The sequence below is a fragment of the Heptranchias perlo genome, chromosome 39 (assembly GCF_035084215.1).
Source record: "Heptranchias perlo isolate sHepPer1 chromosome 39, sHepPer1.hap1, whole genome shotgun sequence".
Taxonomy (NCBI): Eukaryota; Metazoa; Chordata; class Chondrichthyes; order Hexanchiformes; family Hexanchidae; genus Heptranchias; species Heptranchias perlo.
The window spans coordinates 12,407,050-12,428,375 of NC_090363.1; the positions used below are offsets into that span (position 1 = coordinate 12,407,050).

The following is a 21,326-nucleotide window of genomic DNA, read 5'->3' on the forward strand; positions in this document are numbered from 1 at the left end:
TACATTATTTTTTGAACACCGCCCACTGATCATCGGTAGTTTTACTCGTAAACAGTTTTGATAAGTTTGCTTTCGTCAATCTCTGTCTCACCGCTTTAAAGTTAGACATATCACCATCTAGAATCTTAGTAATCGTGTTAGGTTTCTCCTTCGGGAATGAATCATTCCCTTTTAACCACTGTGTACTGTACATGTACAGGACTGACAATGAAACACACACGGGCCGTACAGTACCAGATGTGAGCAAATCATTCTTTTTTCCCCTTGTGTACTGTACTTATAAAGGAGCTGACATTAGGACACAAACACAGGCCGTACAATACTAGAAGGGCGTGACTCAGTCCCTTTTTCCCGCTGTGTGCTGTCCATGTGCAGAAGCTGACACTGAGACATACACGGGCCATACTGTCCCAGACGGGAGTGAACCATTCCCCTTTAATATGTAACGTGTTACATTGTGTTACATAGCATTTACAACAGAGAAACAATCCATTCGGACTTTCTCCGACATGAAGTTATCATGCTTCCCCTTAACTACATTTATAGCTTCCGCCTTAACTTCTCCATGTGGTAGCAAGTTCCATTCTCTAACAACTCTGTGGGTAAAGACGTTGCCCCTGAATTTTTTATTGGATTTATTAGTGACTATTTTATTTTCATGGCCCCTCGTTTTGGACTCCTCCACAACTGGTAACATCTTCTCTACTTCTACCCTCTCAAACACCTTCATAATCCTGAAGACCTCTATTAGGTCACCCATCAGCCTTCCCTTTTCTTGAGAAAAGATGTCCAGCCTGTTTGGTCTTTCTTAAAATTTTGATATCATCCATGTAATGTTTTTTGGAATCTTCTCTAGTGCCTCGATACCCTTTTGTAACATGGAGACCGCAGTACTCAAAGTGTGGTCGAACCAACGTTCTATTTTGGTTTAACATAACTTCTCTGCTTTTCAATTCTATTCGTTTAGAAATGAACCCCTGTGTGTTGTTTGTATTTTTATGGCCTTGTATGGAGCAGGATGGTGCGCTCAAACGTGTCAAAGTCTGAGGTCATGTCGAGAAGGGTGAGGAGGGATGGTTCACCACGGTCACAGTCACATGGGATGTCATTTGTGACTTTGATAAGTTCCGTTTCAATCCTGTGGCAGGAGCGGAAACCTGATTGGAGGGGTTCAAACATGGAATAGGGGGAAAGATGGGCACGGATTTCGGGAGGAGACAACAACTTCAAGGACATTGGAGCGGAAATGCAGGTTGGAGATTGTAGTTTGCAAGGGCAGATGGGCGAAGGTGTTCTTTTGAGCAGGGTTGTGATGACGACAGATTTAAAGGAGAGCGAGCCAGTAAAATAGCCATTGATTTGCTTCAAATTCTGACACAAAAGAGTTCACAGCGTGAGAGAAGTTTAGGAATACACGTCAGTCAGAAATACAAAATCTTGGAGATGCTTAACAAGCCTGTTAACATGTGGAAGAGAAACTCAGGTTAAAACTCTGCATGAGGATCCTCACGTTAAACCTGATGGCCACAGTTATTCCAGGCAGCTTAGGACAGGGAAACGTTAATATCATCAGCTAACATGGGGCTAGGAAGTGAAGTTGGGTGGACAGCAGTTTGGTGGGAATAGGGTCGAGGTAGCAGGAGGTGGTCAAGACTAGCTCGGAGAGCGCATGAGGAGAGACAGGCGAGAAAGTAGAGAAAGGTGGAAGTTCAAGGCTAGGGCAGGGAGGAACCTTGGGGTAAGTTTGGCTTCGTGGGTTAAGGGAAAGCAGGGAAGCGGCAGAGGCAGCAGAACGGATGGTCTCAATCTTAGTAATAACGAAGTCCATGAGCTCGTCGCACTTGTTGTTGGAGCTGACTGCAGAGGGGCAGTGATTAGAGGTTCAAGAATACCGTTTGCAGTGGAGAAATGACGCCGGGGTTAATGTTATCATTCCAGGATGGTCCTGGAATATTGAGCAATTTTGGCAGAGGTGAATAGGACACGATAAAGCTTTATGTAGTCCAGCCAGATCTGGCAATGGATTGTTATACCAGTTGTCCGCCGTAAATGTTCAAGTCTGGGTCCCTTGGACTTCAGGGAGGGGAGATATGGGCTGTAACGGGGGTAAGGACCAGGGTGAGAGGCAATAATTGTTTTAATGGAGCAAGGGCATCAAAGTTGGAGGTACGGTGTGATTGAGCAGATCGGTAGCCATTAGGTACAGTGTAGATATTTTATATTGAAAAAAATATGCATTCAGGGTACGACAATGACTAACAGTCACTCAATCGCCGACCATGTTGCGCTGGTGAAATTGTGTTCGTCGCACCAGCACCTGATTGAACGGTGCTGCCGGGTGATGACCCATTTTATATTCCCCTCCCAGCTCCGATATTGTATCTCATGTTGTCAATGCGATTTACTCTATCACTCTATCACTCTCACAGCTTTTTGGTATGATTTGCACTTTGACGGTTAAGTGCTAACTGACAGGTTCACATTTTATTCCCCTTCTTCTCCAATTCACTTTTAATTTTTAGAACTGGAACAACGGAGCCTTCGTAGAATTAATTAAAGCATCGAGTTACCAAGAGCTAAATAACGTCATCAAGAAACTGCTTTGAGGTCACAGTTTCAGCGCGGGGGATGACTGAGCCTCAGAGTGCCCAGTGGAGCCTCGATTTTCGCACTGCCTCATTAAATGATCGTGGAGCGCACTTTACTCATTGATTTGGAAAATAAATATGTTCTAATATGTTTGTTCGAAGGCCCGTGGCTAATACCATCTCTTATGTAAAACCACTGTGTCCCTGTGGGATTGACTGGTGTATAAAACAGCTCCTGTTTCAGTTCATTGTCTTTGTGTCCAAACCACACCCTTGCTTCCACGATTGTCCGGTTTCGGCAGGAAATGGGACGGGCAGCAGTTTTCTCCGAATCAGTCATTTGCTATCCAATTCTTGCAATTATTGGTCTTCCCAGTAAGTAATAAATTAATGACGAAAGGTCATCGACCTGAAACGTTAACTCTGTTCCTTTCTCCAAAGATGCTGCCTCACTGAGTATTTTCAGCATTTTCTGTTTTTATTTCAGAGTTCCAGAATCCGCAGTATTCTGCGCTTGCAGTAATAACCAGCAATTATTATGTGGACCACTTTAAAATGCATTGTTGCTTTCACAATGTGCTGTTTGCCTCCATCTCTTTCTTCCTTGGTTGCCCATTTTATGGTAAGTTTATTGAATAGAAAGCTCTCACTTTGCCTTACTTCTTATAAAAGGAAAACTATTGTGATATTATATAAGGCTCTCTAAATGCATACATCAAATGCAAGTTCTCCCGTTTGTTAAACGCCTTGCAATCAGCTACATGGAATAACTGTGGCCATCAGGTTTATCGTGAGGATCCTTATGCGGAGTTTTAACCAGAGTTTATCTTCCAAATGTCAACAGGCCGGTTACGCATCTCCAAGATTCAGTATACCTGACTCACGTGAATTCCTAAACTTCTCCCACGCTGTGAATTGACTTTGGGGGCGAATTCAACCTAACCCGACTGTCGGGAAACTGACGGGATCGTGTGCATCGCTGGTTTAATACCCCATCCCATTATATCCACTATTGAACGCAAAGGGTTCTAAAACCGGCGTTTCACGCCATACTTGGGTTAAAATTACCCCTTCTGTCGCATAATTTGAAGGAAATCAATGGCTATTTTACTGAACTCTCTTCATCACTTGCTCAGGATGAAATGGCTTCTCATAAGTAATGTGTCTCCGAAAATATCATTGACAAAATCGTGAAAATGTCACAGTAAATCACGTGTGTCAAAGGAGGAGCCAATTTCCAGCAATTCGTATGCTGCACATACTTTATTCTCGACTGGAATCACTTAAATCAGCAGATAGTAGTGAGTGAATTTGGCACTGTCCTGATCTGGTTCTCTCAGTACAGCACCCGGTGAGACTGGGAGGAATCCGTCTCAGTAACAAGCCTCCTTTCTCACAAATACCAAACAGCCAATTCCAAAGGAGTGTGATTTTATATCTTGTTTTTTTTTCAATTTATTTCAGCAAACCTGATGTCAGTTGTGATCCTGTCCCGGGGAAAGTGCGGTCTCTCCAAAGGAATCACTCGTTACATGGCGGCCATGGCAGTAGCAGATCTAATGGTTTGCATGTTTAATGTAATATTACGAAATATCTTCAGGTATCATTTTCGAGATTCATGGTTGAGCTACACTTACGTGTGCCGTTTTACTGCTTTTATACAAGTATTTAGTAGCCAGCTCTCTGTCTGGTTCACAGTTTCATTCACGTTTGACCGCTTCATATCAATTTGTTGTCAGAAACTAAAATTGAAATATTGCACCGAAAGAACTGCCAGTGTAGTTTTAACGACCATATGTGTGGTCAGCTTTTTGATGAATATTCCTGTTTATTTCCGATTTGAGCCATACTATATGGTTGATAATATACAGTGGGGCTGCCGTACAGTTAGAGGATATTTTTCTTCACCGGCATGGGTAGCTTACAAATGGATTAGCACTCTCTCATTCCCAATTCTCCCATTCCCTTTGTTATTGCTGTTAAATTCTCTCACTGCCAGGCACATCTTAGTGGCCAGTAGATCTCGCAGAGCCCTGAAGAGCCGAAACAATGGGGAGAACAGCATTGATCCCGAGATGAAGAACCGAAGAACATCCATCATTCTGCTCTTCGCTGTCTCGGGGAGTTTTATTGTGTTGTGGACGCCGATTACTGTAATAAACATCTGTGTCGGTGTGACGGAGACACTTAGTTTCAAAGGTTCAAACTCACTTTATTTGGCAATTAGAATCACACTTCTGCTGATGTATTTGAGCTCCTGCACGAACACGTGCATTTATGCATTGACCCAGAGGAGATTCCGAGAGGAGATGAAGAATATGGTGAAATATCCGGTTACTTTCGTTATCAAGTTATTTTAATAATTAAATTTTATTTACTCGCATTTTCCTGGTATCTAGGTTCGTTGTTGCTCCTTGAAGTGTTCGGCTGAGGCCAGGTATTGCACCCATTGGTTCTCATCCTTCCACAACACCAGTTGTCCATTTTCCTACCTCACAAGGTGATGGCAGTTCCGCTGCTGTTCTAAAACTCGCCATACCGATATGAGAAAACGAATCGCACCGAATTCTCTAAACATATTACTGATAGAATGTTTTGCGTTATCTAAAAGTTCACAACATTTCACAATGGTTCATTTTTTTAGATGAAAGGACAGAGAGCGAAGGTCCCCATCAGTTCTTGGCAAATTTCGGAAGATTCTCTTTGGCTCCTATGAGTGAAAATACCAGATACTCACCGTGAAGATTCCATCTGGTCTGTACATGTGAGGGCATCAGTGACTCATTGTGGATATTTCTTCTGTATCCAATCCGTAAGGTTATCAGTGTGATCCCTATGTCTAACAGGTTGGAAGTTATGCTCCAGCTATACAAACATAGAAACATAGAAAATAGGAGCAGGAGTAGGCATTCGTCCCATCAAGCATGTTCCGCCTTTCATTATAATCATGGCTGACCCTCTATCTCAATGCCATATTCCCGCTCGCTCCCCATACCCTTCGATGCCTTCATTGTCTAGAAATTGATCTAGCTCCTTCTTAAATATATTTAGTGACTTGGCCTCTACAGCCTTCTGTGGAAGAGAATTACACAGGTTCACCACCCTCTGAGTGAAGAAGCTTCTCCTCATCTCAGTCCTAAATGTCCTACCCCATATCCTGAGACTGTGACTCCTCGTTCTGGATCCCACAGCCAGGGGAAACATCCGCCCTGCATCCAGTCTGTCTAGCCCTGTCAGAGTTTTCAATGTTTCAATGAGATGCCCTCTCATTCTTCTAAACTGGAGTAAATACAGGCCGAGTCGACCCAATCAGTCCTCAAACGACAGTGCCGCCATCCCACGTATCAGCCTGGTGAACCTTCGTTGCACTCCGTCTATGGCAATTATATCCTTTATTAGATAAGGAGACCAAAACTGCACACAATACTCCAGATGTGGTCTCACCAAGCCCTGTATAACTGCAGTAAGACATATTTGCTCCTGTACTCAAATCCTCTTGCAATGAAGGCCAACATACCATTTGCCTTCCTAACTGCTTGCTGCACCTGCATGTTTGCTTTCAGTGACTGGTGTACAAGGACATCCAGGTCCCTTTGTACATTAACATTTCCCAGTCCATCACGATTTAAATAATACTCTGCCTTTCTGTTTTTTCTTCCGAAGTGGATAACTTCACATTTATCCACATTATACTGCATCTGCCATGTATTTGCCCACTCACTCAACTTACCTCAATCGCCTTGATGCCCCGTTTCTTTCTCCTCACATCTCATGATCCCACCTAGTTTTGTGTCGTCAGCAAACTTGGAAATATTACATTTGGTTCTCTCCTCCAAATCATTGATATATATTGTGAATAGCTGGGGCACAAGCACCGATCCCTGTAGTAACCCACTAGTCACTGCCTGCCACCACGAAAAAGACCCATTTATTCCAACTCTCTGTTTCCTGTCTGTTAACCAATTTTCAATCCACGACAGTATATTACCCCCAATCCAATGTGCTTTAAATTTTCATGTGGGTCTTTATCAAAGGCTTTCTGAAATTCCAAATAAACCACATCTACTGGTTCTCCCTGATCTATTCTACCAGTTATATCCTCAAAAAACTGCAGTGATTTTGTCAAACATGATTTTCCTTTCAGAAATCCATGTTGAATTTGTCCAATCCCTTTGATATTTTCTAAGTGTCCTGTTATCACATCCTTTATAATAGACTCCAGCATTTTCCCTTCTACTGATGTTAGGCTACCCGGTCTGTAGTTCCCTGTTTTCTCTCTCCCTCAATTTTTAAAATAGTGGGCTTACATTTGCCACCCTCCAATCTGCAGGAACTGTTCCATAATCGATCGAATTTTGGAAAATGACAACTCATGCATCCACTATTTCCATGGTTACCGCTTTCAGTATTCTGGGATGCAGATTATCAGGCCCTGTGGATTTATCGGCTTTCAGTCCCATTAATTTTTCCCGTACTATTTTTTTACTAATACTAATTTCCTTTAATTCCTCCTTCTCACTACTCCCTTAGTTCCCTAGCATTTCTGGGAAGTTGTTTTTGTCCTCTTCCGTGAAGACAGAACCAAAGTATTTGTTCAATTGCTCTGCCATTTCCTTCTTCCCCATTATAAATTCTTTCGTTTCTGACTGTGAGGGACTTACATTTGTCTTCGCTAATCTTTTTCTTTTTACATACTTGTTGAAGCTTTTACAGTCCACTTCGATGTCACTTGCAAGTTTACTCTCATCCTCTATTTTTCCCTTCTTAATTGATCTCTTGATCCTTTTTTGCTGAATTCTAAACAGCTCCCAATCTTCAGGCTTGCTTCTTTTTCCGGTAACTTTATATGATTCCTCTTTTGATCTAATACCATTCTTAATTTCTTTTGTTAGCCACGGTTAGGCCGCTTTTCCTTTTGCGTTTTCGTGCCAGAAAGGAATGTATAATTGTTGCAATGCATGCATTGCTTCCTGTTATACAAAGCCCTGGTTAGACCGCACCTGGAGAACTGTGTACAGTTCAAAGTACCTCAACATTGCCAGGATATTGAACTTGATGGAAGGGCAGCGTTGATTTACTAGAATGATACTTGGACTCCAAGGGTTAAATTATGAGAGATTACACAAACTAGGGTTGTATTCCCTGGAATGTGAAAGATTAAGGGGTGATTTGCTCGAAGTTTTCAAGATATTAAAGGGAACTGATAGGGTAGATAGAGAGAAAGTATTTACGCTTGTTGAGGACTCTAGGACTAGGGGACATAGCCGAAAATTACAGCCAGCATCTTGAGGAGTGAAGTTAGGAAACGCTTCCACACGCAAAGGATGATAGAAGTTTGGAACTCTCTTCGGCAAACGGCAGTTGATGCTAACTCAATTGTTAATTGTTAATCTGAGATTGATAGATTTTTGTTAACTAAAGGTGTCAATGGATTTGGGGCGAAGGCGGGTATATAGAGTTAGATCAGAGATCAGCCATGAATTCTTTAAATGGCAGAATAGGCTCGAGGAGTTAAATGGCCTACTCATGTGCCTATGATCCAATGTTCCAATGATATCAGAACCATAACAATATGGTATGTAATTCCGCAACAAGTAAGGGACAAAAATAGTGTGTCTTTGTGACAAGGTCCACACAGCTCTCCTGACGGGAGATTGATAGACACAGGAAGTCACATTGTTGGGTGTGCGAGGTTATATAACAATTGGACCATATTGTAAATAGCAGGGTTTTTTAATTTAATTTATTCTCAGAATGTGTACATCCCTGGCTAGGCCGGCCTTTATTGCCCATCGCTAGTTGCTGTGAGAAGGTGATGACGGACTTTCTTCCTTGAATCATCTTTATTGGTATGATACAAATGTGTGGCTTGCATGTCCATTATGAGGGTAGATAAGGGTCAACCAAGTAACAATAGGCCAGAATCTATGACAGTTTTCCTTCCCTGAAGGACATCATTGAACCGATTCGGTTTTTAAAACTATCAGATTGCCTTATGATCACTTTTACTGGCTTTTTTTTCCAGATGTCCAGGGAAACAGAATTAAAATTCTCATAAAGCGGTGCTGCAATTTGAACTCAAGGTCTCTGAATTACTAGCCCAGGAATATAACCGTTACATTGTCGTAACCGTTATATCATTATAATGCACTGTCAAGCTTGCCCAATTCATGAATCTGAGCCTTGTTTGTTAAAGATCTGCTCCAATTAGAAGATTATGATTTGATTTTTGGCGTTAGGAGCTCAACTATTCGCTTCAATGCTCAAGGACTGAGGACATGTAGAAGTTGGGCGGGGTCCATTCTCCTGGTCAAATTTAAATGACCCCTCTGCGAAAGTATGCATGTCTGGAGGCTGGGAGCAGCTCAGCTTGAATTAAACCTGGAGTACATCACATGTAGAGAATCACAGTGCATCCTGACAGGCAGTGAAAGATCACACGCTCTGGACCATGTGTCATACTGAGCAGAAAACCACCGCCTATGTTAACACGTGAAATCACTTACTTTGTGCAGAAATACATAGCACATTTTATTGCTTCTGATACCTTTGCACACGGTGACTAAAGGTATTCTTGATCCGTTCCTGATGTCCTCTCACATATAAACCAGTTGTAACCACCCTGTTCTGTAGCTGATATTTTCACTCATATGGACCAATGGCAACCATTCCGTTCTGCAGATTATGTAGTCACGCATAGGGACCAGATGGAATCTTCCAGTTATGTACCTGAGATCTTCACTCATAGGGACCAAAGGAAATTTTCCCATAGTGTAGATGATACGTTTACTCATAGGGATCAAAGGGAATCTTCCTATTCTGCATCTGATATCTTCACTCATAGCGACCTGATGGCCTCCTCACATTTTGTATCTGACATCTTGACTCGTAGGGAAAAAAGGAATCTTCCACCCTTTGTCAAGCACTGATGGGAATCTTCCCCTGCTGCGTTTTCATCTAAAAAATGAACAATTGTGAACAATATTAAGGATTAAGTGATGCATGTGATCGTCCAACATTCACCAGATTCAAACATCTAGATGAAAGTGTCCAATATGTCACTTGTAAGTCAATATTTTCTCCCAGTCTACATATATTGTAAATTTATCTTCAGAATTGATCGCAACTGGGGTAATACAAAAATCTAATTCATTGCCTGCATGCCTGATTGATTACTTGTTTGCTCTGGTGAGCAGATCTGAATCCACATTGCAATGAATTTACCTGATTTTAAAATATTTTAGTCAGCCAAATCTGCAGAAATACTTTTCCATGCAATTTGATTTGATATAACTGTCCTGCTTGACGTGTCGAAGGCCATTTTATCAGGACATAAGCAATCTTCTAAGGGGCTGATGTGCAAATGATGTCATTCAGATGATGATAAACTTAGGCAAGAAACGTTGGTGGATTAAAAGAGAAAAGTTGATTATATCGGCCTGCTATCAACAAAATGGTGGATAAGATTGCACAATGAATGATAAAAGTAATTATTTTGGGAAAGGAACGGAGTGATGCAGAGAACAGATTGTGGGGAGGTCCTCAGTTGAAAATAAAAGAATCAGGCGATGGGCCATGAGCAACTGCGCAGGTAGAGGGTCTTATGCGGATGTTTGTCAGCAATCAGCCAATCTTTCATTCAAAATCTTATGATATTAGCTTGTTTAGTTGTTCAAATTTCAATCCCTGTCAATGGCGTTGACTATCAGCAAATTAAATTACCAAAATACTCACCAGTAGGAATCTGATGGTGGATCGATATATATCGAGGACATCGGTATAACTGCCTCATCGAACTCCATGCTGGTGTTCAAAGATTAGAAGAGATCTTTCATGTCGATGAAGTAATTAAGATTTGAAAATTACCGCCTTAATTTTGGAAAACACAGGGTTAAGTGCTTAACCTTGGCCTTTCGTTAGAAAGTCAGAGCAATCGACGTTCTTTGGGATGGAACGTTGACAAACAGCTCTTTAACTGAAAAGGATATGAGGAATGAATGCAACCGACGGTGTGCAAACAGAACAACACGTGACTGCGATCAGACACATGCATCCAGAGAATCAAAGGAAGAATTCTACCAGAATTAGATTTTTTTTGGAGTCAATGACAGGCAGGATCCGACATACAGTTTATGATAATCTTGACAACATTACATAAAATGGCCGTGAGAAAGCCTTGAAGACATTTTAGTGAAGTTTCACTGTATGGTTGGTATTTTAATATATTCCAATTTCGCTTTCAAAAGCTTAACACACAATAAAACATGTGCATGAGACAGGAAATCAACGTAGGAACGGAAGTATGTCATTCAGTCCCTCGAGACTTTTCCGCTGTTCAATGAGATCATGACTTATCTGTATCCTAATTTCATCCACCCGCCTTGGTTCCATATCCTTAAATAACCTTGGCTGGAAAAACTGTCAACGATCTCAGATTTAAAGTTATTAATTGAAGTAGCATCTATTGCTTTTTGTGGGAGAGAGTTCCACATTGAGAATCTATGTGTGAAGAAAGATTTCCTAACTTCTCTCCTGAATGGCCTTGCTCTGAATTTAAGGTTATGGCCCTTTGTCGTCGACTCCACAATCAGCAGAAAAAAAATTGTCTTCATCTACCCTATCAATTCCTTTCAAAATCCTAAAAACGTCAATCAATTCACCCGTTACCCTTCTATATTCGAGGGACTACAAGCCTGGTTTGTGTATTCTCAGCTCATAATCTAATCCTTGGACCCATGGTAACATTCACCTGAATTTGCGCTGCACTTCTTCCAAGGACAATATATCCTTCCAGAGGCGCAGTGTCTATTACTATACACAGTACTCCAGATGTAGACTAACCAGGGCTTTGTATAACTGCAGCAAAGTTTCCTCTCCTTCAAATTCCAGCCCTCTACTTATAAAGGCTAACATTCCATTAGGCTTTTTGTTTATTTTTTGTCCCTGACGACTACATTTTAGTGATCTGTGTAAATGGACCACAACATATCTTTGGACTTCCACTGTTCCTAAATTTTCACCATTTTAAAATACTCGGATCAATCCCTTTTTGGTCTAAAATGGATGATCTCACACTTGCCTGAATTGAAATTTCAATAAATTGCACACAACAAATGTTAGACTAATAGATTTTAAATTTCATGGTATTTCTCTCTCATTTTTCTTAAATAATGGAGTTACATTTGCAGTATTCCAATGTGAAGGGCCAATTCCAGATTCGGGAGAGCTTTGAAGATTATGGCTAAAGCAACTGTAATTTCCTCACCTAATTCCTTTAAAATCTTGGTTGTAAACTATAAGGCCTGGGGATTTGTCATTCCATACGGCCGTTATTATTTCTAATTCAATTTTCTTGCTTACATTATCGTCAGTGAGTTCCAGTCCTTGATTCATCATTAGTTTCCCTGAAATGTCAGGAATGCTATCCTATTCCTCTACTGTGAAGACTGACACAAAGGAATTATCCATCACGTCAACCATTTCCTTATTTTCATTTGCAATATTACCAGCATCTTTTTTGATCACCCCTTTTATTGTAAAATAATGATAAACACACTTTTAAAGTCCCTGCTATCTTTCCAGAGACAGGAGATGGGATTGTTCGATGGAGATGGAGGATTTGCTCAATTCAATACGGTCAGAATTAAATTGTGTCCCTCACATCTGCACTGCATTGAAGCTGTTCCCAGTAAACATCCTGAGGCAATGAAATGGGTAACCGTGTCTGAGAAATTTAAAAGTGACAAAACACACAAAGGAAGAGGAGATGGGAGAAAATACAAAATCTGAGGCGCAGAACAGAGCACAAGGAAGGTGTTAGCAACAATTACAGTTTTGCATCTGTTGTGTATTTGCAGCAGATGCTGTTTAACTTTAGTTCTTTAATGTAGTCGCTGGACAGCGAGTGCTGTTCCTGGGGAGGCTGAGGTACTTGGGCACAAGGGGTGTAGGAGATAGGCAGTGAGGGTACCTGGGGTCCTTGGGCAACAGTGTGAAGGGGAGACAGGCTGCGAGGTGTCCCTGGGTTGCTTGTGCCACAGAGGAGGAGAAGACAGTTGTTGAGGGAGCCCTGGGGTGCTTGGACCACAGGGGGGAGGGGAAACAGGCTGCGAGGGGTCCTTGGATTATATTATGTGAACAGTGACACCGATACACACATACATTGAACAGTCAGTAACACATGTCCCGTGAATGTGCTGACTCATTTATGACACATTTTTAATATCAAATCAAAAATTCCTAGGTATGACAGAGACTTTACGTCAATCATTCCCTTTTGCTCACGGTGTAAGTACATGTACAGGAGCTGAAACTGAGACACACATGGGCCATACAGTCCCAGACGGGAGTGAATCGTTCCCTTGTACCCGCTGTGCGCTGTACACGGAGATGAGCTGACAATGAGACACACACAGGCCTCACATTACCAGACGGGAGTGAATTATTCCCTTTTACCCGCTGTGTGCTGTCCAAGTACAAAAGCTGAAACTGAGACACATACGAGCCATACAGTCCCAGACGGGAATGAATCATTCCTATTTACTCTGTATGGTATTACATAGAGTTATATCGAATTTACAGCACAGAAACAGGCCACTCGGCCCAACTGGTCTGTGCTCGTTTTTATACTCCGCACAAGCCTCGTTTCACTTTATTTCATCAAACCCTATCTGCATGTCCTCGATCACTTTCTCTGACATGTACTTAGTATGCTTCCCCTTAACTACATTTCTACTATTCGCCTGAACTGCTCCATGTGGCAGCAAGTTCCACATTCCAACATCTTTGTGGGTAAAGAATTTTCTCTGAATTATTTATTGGATTTATTACTAACTATCTTATTTTTATGGCCCATCGTTTTGGATTCCTCCATTAGTGGTAACATCTTCTCTCCGTCTACCCTCTCAAACACCTTCATAATTATGAAAACTACTATGAGATCACCCCTCAGCCTTCAGTTTTCTGGAGAAAAGAGCTCCAGCCTGTTTGGTCTTTCCCGATAGTTGTACCCTCTCAATTTTGATATCATCCTTGTAAACCTCTTTTGAACTTTCTCCAGTGCCCCTATACGCTGTTGTAATATGGAGACCGGAGCTGTACGCAGTATTCCAAGTGTGGTCTAACCAACATTCTATATAGGTTGAACAAAACTTCTCTGCTTTTCAATTCTATTCACTTAGAAACGAACCCTTGTGCTTTCTTTGCATGTTATGGCCTTTTATGGAGGAGGATGGTGTTCTCAACCGTGTCAAAGTCTGAGGTCAGGTCGAGCAGGACGAGACGGGATAGCTCACCACGGTCACAGTCATATAGGATGTAATTTGTGACTTTGATAAGGGCCGTTTTCGTGCTGTAGCAGAGGCGGAAGCCTGATTGGAAGGATTCAATCATGGCGTTGCGGGAAAGATGGGCACATGTTTGGGAGGCGAAAACAACTTCAAGGACCTTGGAGTGGAAATGTAGATCGGAGATGGTAGTTTGCATGGACAGGTGGGCCAAGGTTTTTTTTTGTGAGCAGGGGGTGATGGCGGCAGATTTAAAGGAGAGCGGGTCGATAAAATAGCCATTGATTTGCTTCAATTTCTGACACAAAAGAAACAGAGTTCACAGCATGAGAGGAGTTTAGAAATACACGTGAGTCAGAAATACAAAATCTTGGAGAAGTGTAACAGGCCTGTTAACAACTGGAAGAGAAACTCAGGTTAAAACTCCGCATGAGGGGCCTCACATTAGACCTGGTGGCTACAGTTATTCCAGGAAATGGGACAGGGACAATATCAGCTAACATGGGGGCTCGGAAGAGAGGTTGGGTGGTCAGCAGTTGGGTGAGAATAGGGTTGACGTAGCAGGAAGTGGGTTTCATGGTCAAGATAAGCTTGAAGAGGGCATGAGGGGAGATAGGAGAGAAACTGGAGAATGATGGAAGTTCAAGGCAAAGGCTGGTAAGATATTGGTGTAAGTTTTGCTCGGTGGGCTTACGGAAGGGAGGGAAGCGGAAGAGGCAGCTGAACCGATAGCCTCAATCTTAGAAATAGAGTACTGTTGTTGGAGTTGAGGGTAGAGGGGGCAGGACAAAGAGTTTTAAAAAGACGGTTTGTGGTGAAGAGAAGCCGGGGGTTATGTTTGCATTCCAGGATGATCTTGGAATAGTGAGCAATTTTGACAGAGGAGAACAGGACCCGATAAAACTTTATGTGCTCCATCCAGATCTGGCAATGAATTGCTAAACAAGTTGTCTGCCGTTAATGTTCAAATCTGGGTCCCATCGACTTAAGGGAGTGGAGATGGGGACTGTACCAGGGGCAAGGACCAGGGTGAGAGAGAGTAATGTTTTTAAGGAGCAAGGGCATCAAAGTTGGAGGTGCGTTTGTGATTGAGCAGATAGGTAGCCATTAGGTACAATGCAGATATATAATATTGATCAAGATAACCATTCAGGGTACGACATTGACCAATGGTCACTCAATCGCCGACCATGTTGCGCTGGTGAAATTGTGTTAATTGCCGTGGCACCTGATTGAACGGTGCTGCCGGGTGAGGACCCATTTTATATTGCACTCCCAGCATCGATATTGTATGTCATGAAGTCAATACGATTTACTCTATCACTTTATCACTCTCACAGCTTTTCGATATCATTTACACTTTGACTGTTATGTGCCAACGGACGGGTTCACATTTTATTCCCCTTCTTCTCCATTTCACTTTTAATTTTTATAACTGGTGCAAAGAAGCCTTCGCAGAATTAATTAAAGCACTGTGTTACAAAGAGCAGAATAACGCGATCAAGATGATGTAATGAGGTAACAGGTTCAGAGCGGGGCATTAATTAGCCTGAGAATGCCCATTGGAGCCTTGATTTCCTCACTGCCTCATTAAGTGATCGTTTTGAAAATAATTGTATTCTGATGTGTTTGTTCGAGGGCGCGTGGCTCAGACCTGGTCTTATGTAAAACCACTGTCTCCCTGTGGGATTGGCTGGTGCATAAAACAGCTCCTGTTTTAATGCATTGCCTTTGTGTCCAAACTAGATCATTGCTTCCACGATTGTCTCGCTTAGTCAGGAAATGGGACGACCAGCAATTTTCTACGAGTCAGTCATTTGCTATCCAATTCTTGCAATTATTGGTCTTCCCAGTAAGTAATAACTTAATGACGAAAGGTCATCGACCTGAAACGATAACTCTGCTTCTTTCTCCACAGATGCTGTCTCACTGAGTATTTTCAGCATTTTCTGTTTTTATTTCAGAGTTCCAGCATCCGCAGTATTCTGCTCTTGCAGTAATAACAAATATTTATTATGTGGACCATTGTTCAGTGCATTGTTACTTTCACTATGATGAAAAGGCTTCTCATCAGTAATGTGTCTCTCATAAGATCATTGACAAACTCGTGAAAGTGTCACAGTAAATCACGTGTGTCAAAAAAGGAGCCAATTTACAGCAATTCGTACGTTGCACATCTTTTATTCTTGAATGAGGTCAATTAAATCAGTGAGTGAACTTGACAACACCCTGTTCTGGATGTCTCAGTAACCCACCCAGTGAGACTGGGAGGAATCCGTTTCAGTAACAAGCCTCCTGTTTCACAGTTACGAAACATTGAATTCCAAGGAGTGTGAATTTATATCGCTGATCTTTTTCTTCGTTAATTCTCCAATTTTTTCCAATTTCTTACAGCGAATCTGATGTCAGTTGTGATCCTGTCCCGCGGAAAGTGCGGTCTCTCCAAAGGAATCACTCGTTACATGGCGGCCATGGCAGTAGCAGATCTGATGGTTTGCATGTTTAATGTCATTTTGCAAAACATCTTTAGGTATCATTTTCGAGATTCATGGTTGAGCTACACTTACGTGTGCCGTTTTACTGCTTTTATGCAAGTATTTAGTAGCCAACTCTCTGTCTGGTTCACAGTATCATTCACCTTTGACCGCTTCATATCCATTTGTTGTCAGAAACTAAAATTAAAATATTGCAGCGAAGGTACTGCCACTGTGGTTTTAACGATCGTGTGTGTGCTCTGCTTTTTGATGAATATTCCTGTTTATTTCCGATTTGAGCCATACTATAGAGTTGATCATAAAGAGTGGGGCTGCCGTACAGTAACAGGATATTTTTCTTCACCGGCATGGGTAGCTTACAAATGGATTAGCACTCTCTCATCCCCAATTCTCCCATTCCCTTTGTTATTGCTGTTAAATTCTCTCACTGCCAGGCACATCTTAGTGGCCAGTAGATCTCGCAGAGCCCTGAAGAGCCGCAACAAGCGGGAGAACAGCAGTGATCCCGAGATGAAGAACCGAAGAACATCCATCATTCTGCTCTTCGCTATCTCGGGGAGTTTTATTGTGTTGTGGACGCCGATTACTGTAATAAACATCTGTGTCGGTGTGACGGAGACACCTACTTTCAAAGGTTCAAACTCACTTTATTTGGCAATTAGAATCACACTTGTGCTGATGTATTTGAGCTCCTGCACGAACACGTGCATTTATGCATTGACACAGAGGAGATTCCGAGAGGAGATGAAGAATATGGTGAAATATCCGGTTACTCTCATTAATAAGTTACTTAAATAATTACATTTTATTTACTCGCATTTTCCTGGTATCTAGGTTCCTTGTTGCGACTTGAAGTGTTTGGCTGAGGCCAGGTATTGCACCCATTGGTTCTCATCCTCCCACAACACCAGTTGGCCATTTTCCTACCTCACAAGGTGATGGTAGTTCCGCTGCTGTTCAAAAACTCGCCATACCGATATTAGAAAACGAATCACACCGAATTCTCCAAACATATTGCTTCACAACGTTTCACAATTGTTCATTTTTTGAGATGAAAGCACAGCGAGCGAAGGTCTCCATTGGTTCACTACGATTTGCGACTGGTGAAGATATCATACACACAACGTGAAGATTCCATCTGGTCTGTACGTGTGAGTGCATCGGAGACTCATCCGCGATACTTCTTCTGTATCCAGTCAGGAGGATGTCAGTGTGGTCCCTGTGTGTAAGGGGTTGGAAGTTATGCTACAGCTTTTCAAAGCCCTGGGTAAACCGCACCTGGAGTATGTGTACAGCTCTGAGCACCGCACCTTAGGAAGGACATATTGACCTTGGAGGTAGTGCAGCCGAGGTTTACCAGAATGATACCTGGACTCCAAGGGTTAAATTAGGAGAGATTACACAAATTAGGGTTGTATTCCCTGGAATTTAGAAGATTAAGGTGTGAGTTGATCGAAGCTTTCAAGAAATTAAAGGGAACTGATGGGGTAAATACCGAAAGCCTATTTCCGCTGGTTGGGGAGTATAGGACGAGGGGATACAGCCTAAAAATAGAGCCATAACCTTCAGGAGTGAATTTAGGAATCACTTCTAAACACAAAGGATGGTAGAATTTTGACCTTTCTTCGGCAATCGGCGGTGGATGCTAAGTCGATTGTTAATTTGAAATCTGAGATTGATCTATTTTTGTTATTCATTGGTATTAAAGGATTTCGGGCCAAGGAGGGTATATGAAGTTAGTGCGCAGATAGCCATGAATTCATTGAATGGAAGAACAGGCTCGAGGGGCTAAATGGCCTACTCCTGTTCCTATGATCATATGTTCCTATGATATCAGAAACACAACAATATGATATGTATTTCTTGAAAAAGTAAGGGACAGAAATGTTGTTTCTTTGTGATAAGCTCCACAATGCTGTCCTGACTGCAGATTGAGAGACACAGGAAGTCGCATCACTGGGTGTGCGAGACTATATAACAATTGGACCATATTGGAAAATAGCAGAACCATTCTATTTGATTTATTCTTCGAATGTGGGCATCCCTGGCTAGGCCGTCCTTTATTGCCCATCCCTAGTTGCCCTGAGAAGGTGATGACGGGCTTTCTTCGATGATGATTGCACAGTGTTCAGTTCAATTCGCAACCCCTCAAATAATGAAGCAGTTCGAGCCCGCATGCAGCAAGACCTGGACAACATCCAGGCTTGGGCTCATAATTGGCAAGTAACATTCACGCCAGATAAGTGACAGTCAATGACCATCTCCAACAAGAGAGAGTCTAAGCACCTCCCCTTGACATTCAACGGCATTACCATCGCCGAATCCCCCACCATCAACATCCTGGGGGTCACCATTGAGAAGAAACTTCACTGGACCAGCCATATAATTACTGTGGCTCCGAGAGCAGGTCAGACGCTGGATATTCTGCGGCGAGTGACTCATCTCCTGACTCCCCAAAGCCTTTCCACCATCTACAAGGCACAAGTCAGGAGTGTGATGGAATACTCTCCACTTGCTTGGATGAGTGCAGCTCCAACAACACTCAAGAAGCTTGACACCATCCAAGATAAAGCAGCCCGCTTGATTGGCACCCCATCCACCAACCTAAACATTCACTCCATTCACCACCGGCGCACTATGGCTGCAGTGTGTACCATCCACAGGATGCACTGCAGCAGCTCGCCAAGGCTTCTTCGACAGCAACTCCCAAACCCGCGACCTCTATCACCTAGAAGGACAAAAGCAGCAGGCACATGGGAACAACACCACCTGCACATTCCCCTCCAAGTCACACACCATCCCGACTTGGGAATATATCGCCGTTCCTTCATCATCGCTGGGTTAAAATCCTGGAACTCCCTTCCTAACAGCACTGTGGGAGAACCGTCACCACACGGACTGCAGGGGTTCAAGAAGGCGGCTCACCACCACCTTCTCAAGGGCAATTAGGGATGGGCAATAAATGCTGGCCTCGCCAACGATGCCACATCCCATGAACGAATAAAAAAAATCACCGTTAGTTGTTTGAAACAAATGTTTGGCTTGCGTGGCCACTTTAGAGGGTAGGAAAGAGTCAACCAAGCACCTCTGGGCCAGAATGGATGGCTGATTTCCTTCCCTAAAGGACATCATTGAAACGATTGGGTTTTTAAAAAAAGTATTGGACTGCTTTGTATCACTTTTACCGGCTTTTACTTCCAGAGATCAGAATTAAATTCTCATAAAGTGATGGTGCAATTCACAGCATCTGGATTACTAGCCCAGCAATATAACCAGTACATTACCAAACCATGGCTTCATTATAATGCAGTGTGCAGCTGGCTCAGTCCGCGAATCTGAGCCTTGTTTGTAAACGATCCGTTCTAATTAAAAGGTCATGCTTTGATTTTTGGCGTTCGGAGCTCAACAATTCACTTCAATGCTCAAGGATTGGGGGCATTTAGAAGTTGGGAGGGGTCCGCTCTCCTGTTCAAATTTAAATGACCCCTCTGCGAAAGTCAAACCATCAAGTCCCGGTGGCATCCTAGTAAATCTTTTCTGCACTCTTTCTAGTTTAATAATATCCTTTCCATAATAGGGTGACCAGAACTGTACACAGTATTCCAAGTGTGGCCTTACTAATGTCTTGTACAACTTCAACAAGACATCCCAACTCCTGTATTCAATGTTCTGACCAATGAAACCAAGCATGCTGAATGCCTTCTTCACCACCCTATCCACCTGTGACTCCACTTTCAAGGAGCTATGAACCTGTACTCCTAGATCTCTTTGTTCTATAACTCTCCCCAACGCCCTACCATTAACGGAGTAGGTCCTGGCCCGATTCGATCTACCAAAATGCATCACCTCACATTTATCTAAATTAAACTCCCTCTGCCATTCATCGGCTCACTGGCCCAATTTATCAAGATCCCGTTGCAATCCTAGATAACCTTCTTCACTGTCCACAATGCCACCAATCTTGGTGTCATCTGCAAACTTACTAACCATGCCTCCTAAATTCTCATCCAAATCATTAATATAAATAACAAATAACAGCGGACCCAGCACCGATCCCTGAGGCACACCGCTGGTCACAGGCCTCCAGTTTGAAAAACAACCCTCTACAACCACCCTCTGTCTTCTGTCGTCAAGCCAATTTTGTATCCAATTGGCTACCTCACCTTGGATCCCGTGAGATTTAACCTTATGTAACAACCTACCATGCGGTACCTTGTCAAAGGCTTTGCTAAAGTCCATGTAGACCACGTCTACTGCACAGCCCTCATCTATCTTCTTGGTTACCCCTTCAAAAAACTTAATCAAATTCGTGAGACATGATTTTCCTCTCACAAAACCATGCTGACTGTTCCTAATCAGTCCCTGCCTCTCCAACTGCATGTAGATCCGGTCTCTCAGAATACCCTCGAACAACTTACCCACTACAGATGTCAGGCTCACCGGTCTGCAGTTCCCAGGCTTTTCCCTGCCGCCCTTCTTAAACAAAGGCACAACATTTGCTACCCTCCAATCTTCAGGCACCTCATCTGTAGCTGTCGATGATTCAAATATCTCTGCTAGGGGACCCGCAATTTCCTCCCTAACCTCCCATAAAGTCCTGGGATACATTTCATTAGGTCCCTGAGATTTATCTACCTTGATGCGCGTTAAGACTTCCAGCACCTCCCTCTCTGTAATATGTACACTCCTCAAGACATCACTATTTATTTCCCCAAGTTCCCTAACATCCATGCCTTTCTCAACCGTAAATACCGATGTGAAATATTCATTTAGGATCTCACCCATCTCTTGTGGTTCCGCACATAGGTGACCTTGTTGATCCTTAAGAGGCCCTACTCTCTCCCTAGTTACTCTTTTGCCCTTTATGTATTTGTAGAAGCTCTTTGGATTTTCCTTTGCCTTATCTGCCAAAGCAATCTCATGTCCCCTTTTTGCCCTCCTGATTTCTCTCTGAACTC

The 21,326-nt window shown here is 42.6% G+C and overlaps 2 protein-coding genes across 2 annotated transcripts; both read left to right on the forward strand.

Moving 5' to 3' along the window:
* The first annotated feature begins 4,090 nt into the window (after positions 1 to 4,090).
* Positions 4,091 to 4,948, forward strand: LOC137305276 (cephalotocin receptor 2-like). The gene has a single exon (XM_067974130.1). It carries the CDS (start codon positions 4,121 to 4,123, stop codon positions 4,946 to 4,948), a length of 828 nt encoding a protein of 275 aa, XP_067830231.1. The 5' UTR covers positions 4,091 to 4,120.
* An 11,357-nt stretch (positions 4,949 to 16,305) lies between these two features.
* Positions 16,306 to 17,166, forward strand: LOC137305018 (melatonin receptor type 1B-like). Its single transcript, XM_067973786.1, has one exon. The coding sequence runs from the start codon at positions 16,336 to 16,338 to the stop codon at positions 17,164 to 17,166; it is 831 nt and encodes a 276-aa protein (XP_067829887.1). The 5' UTR covers positions 16,306 to 16,335.
* The last annotated feature ends 4,160 nt before the right edge of the window (positions 17,167 to 21,326 follow it).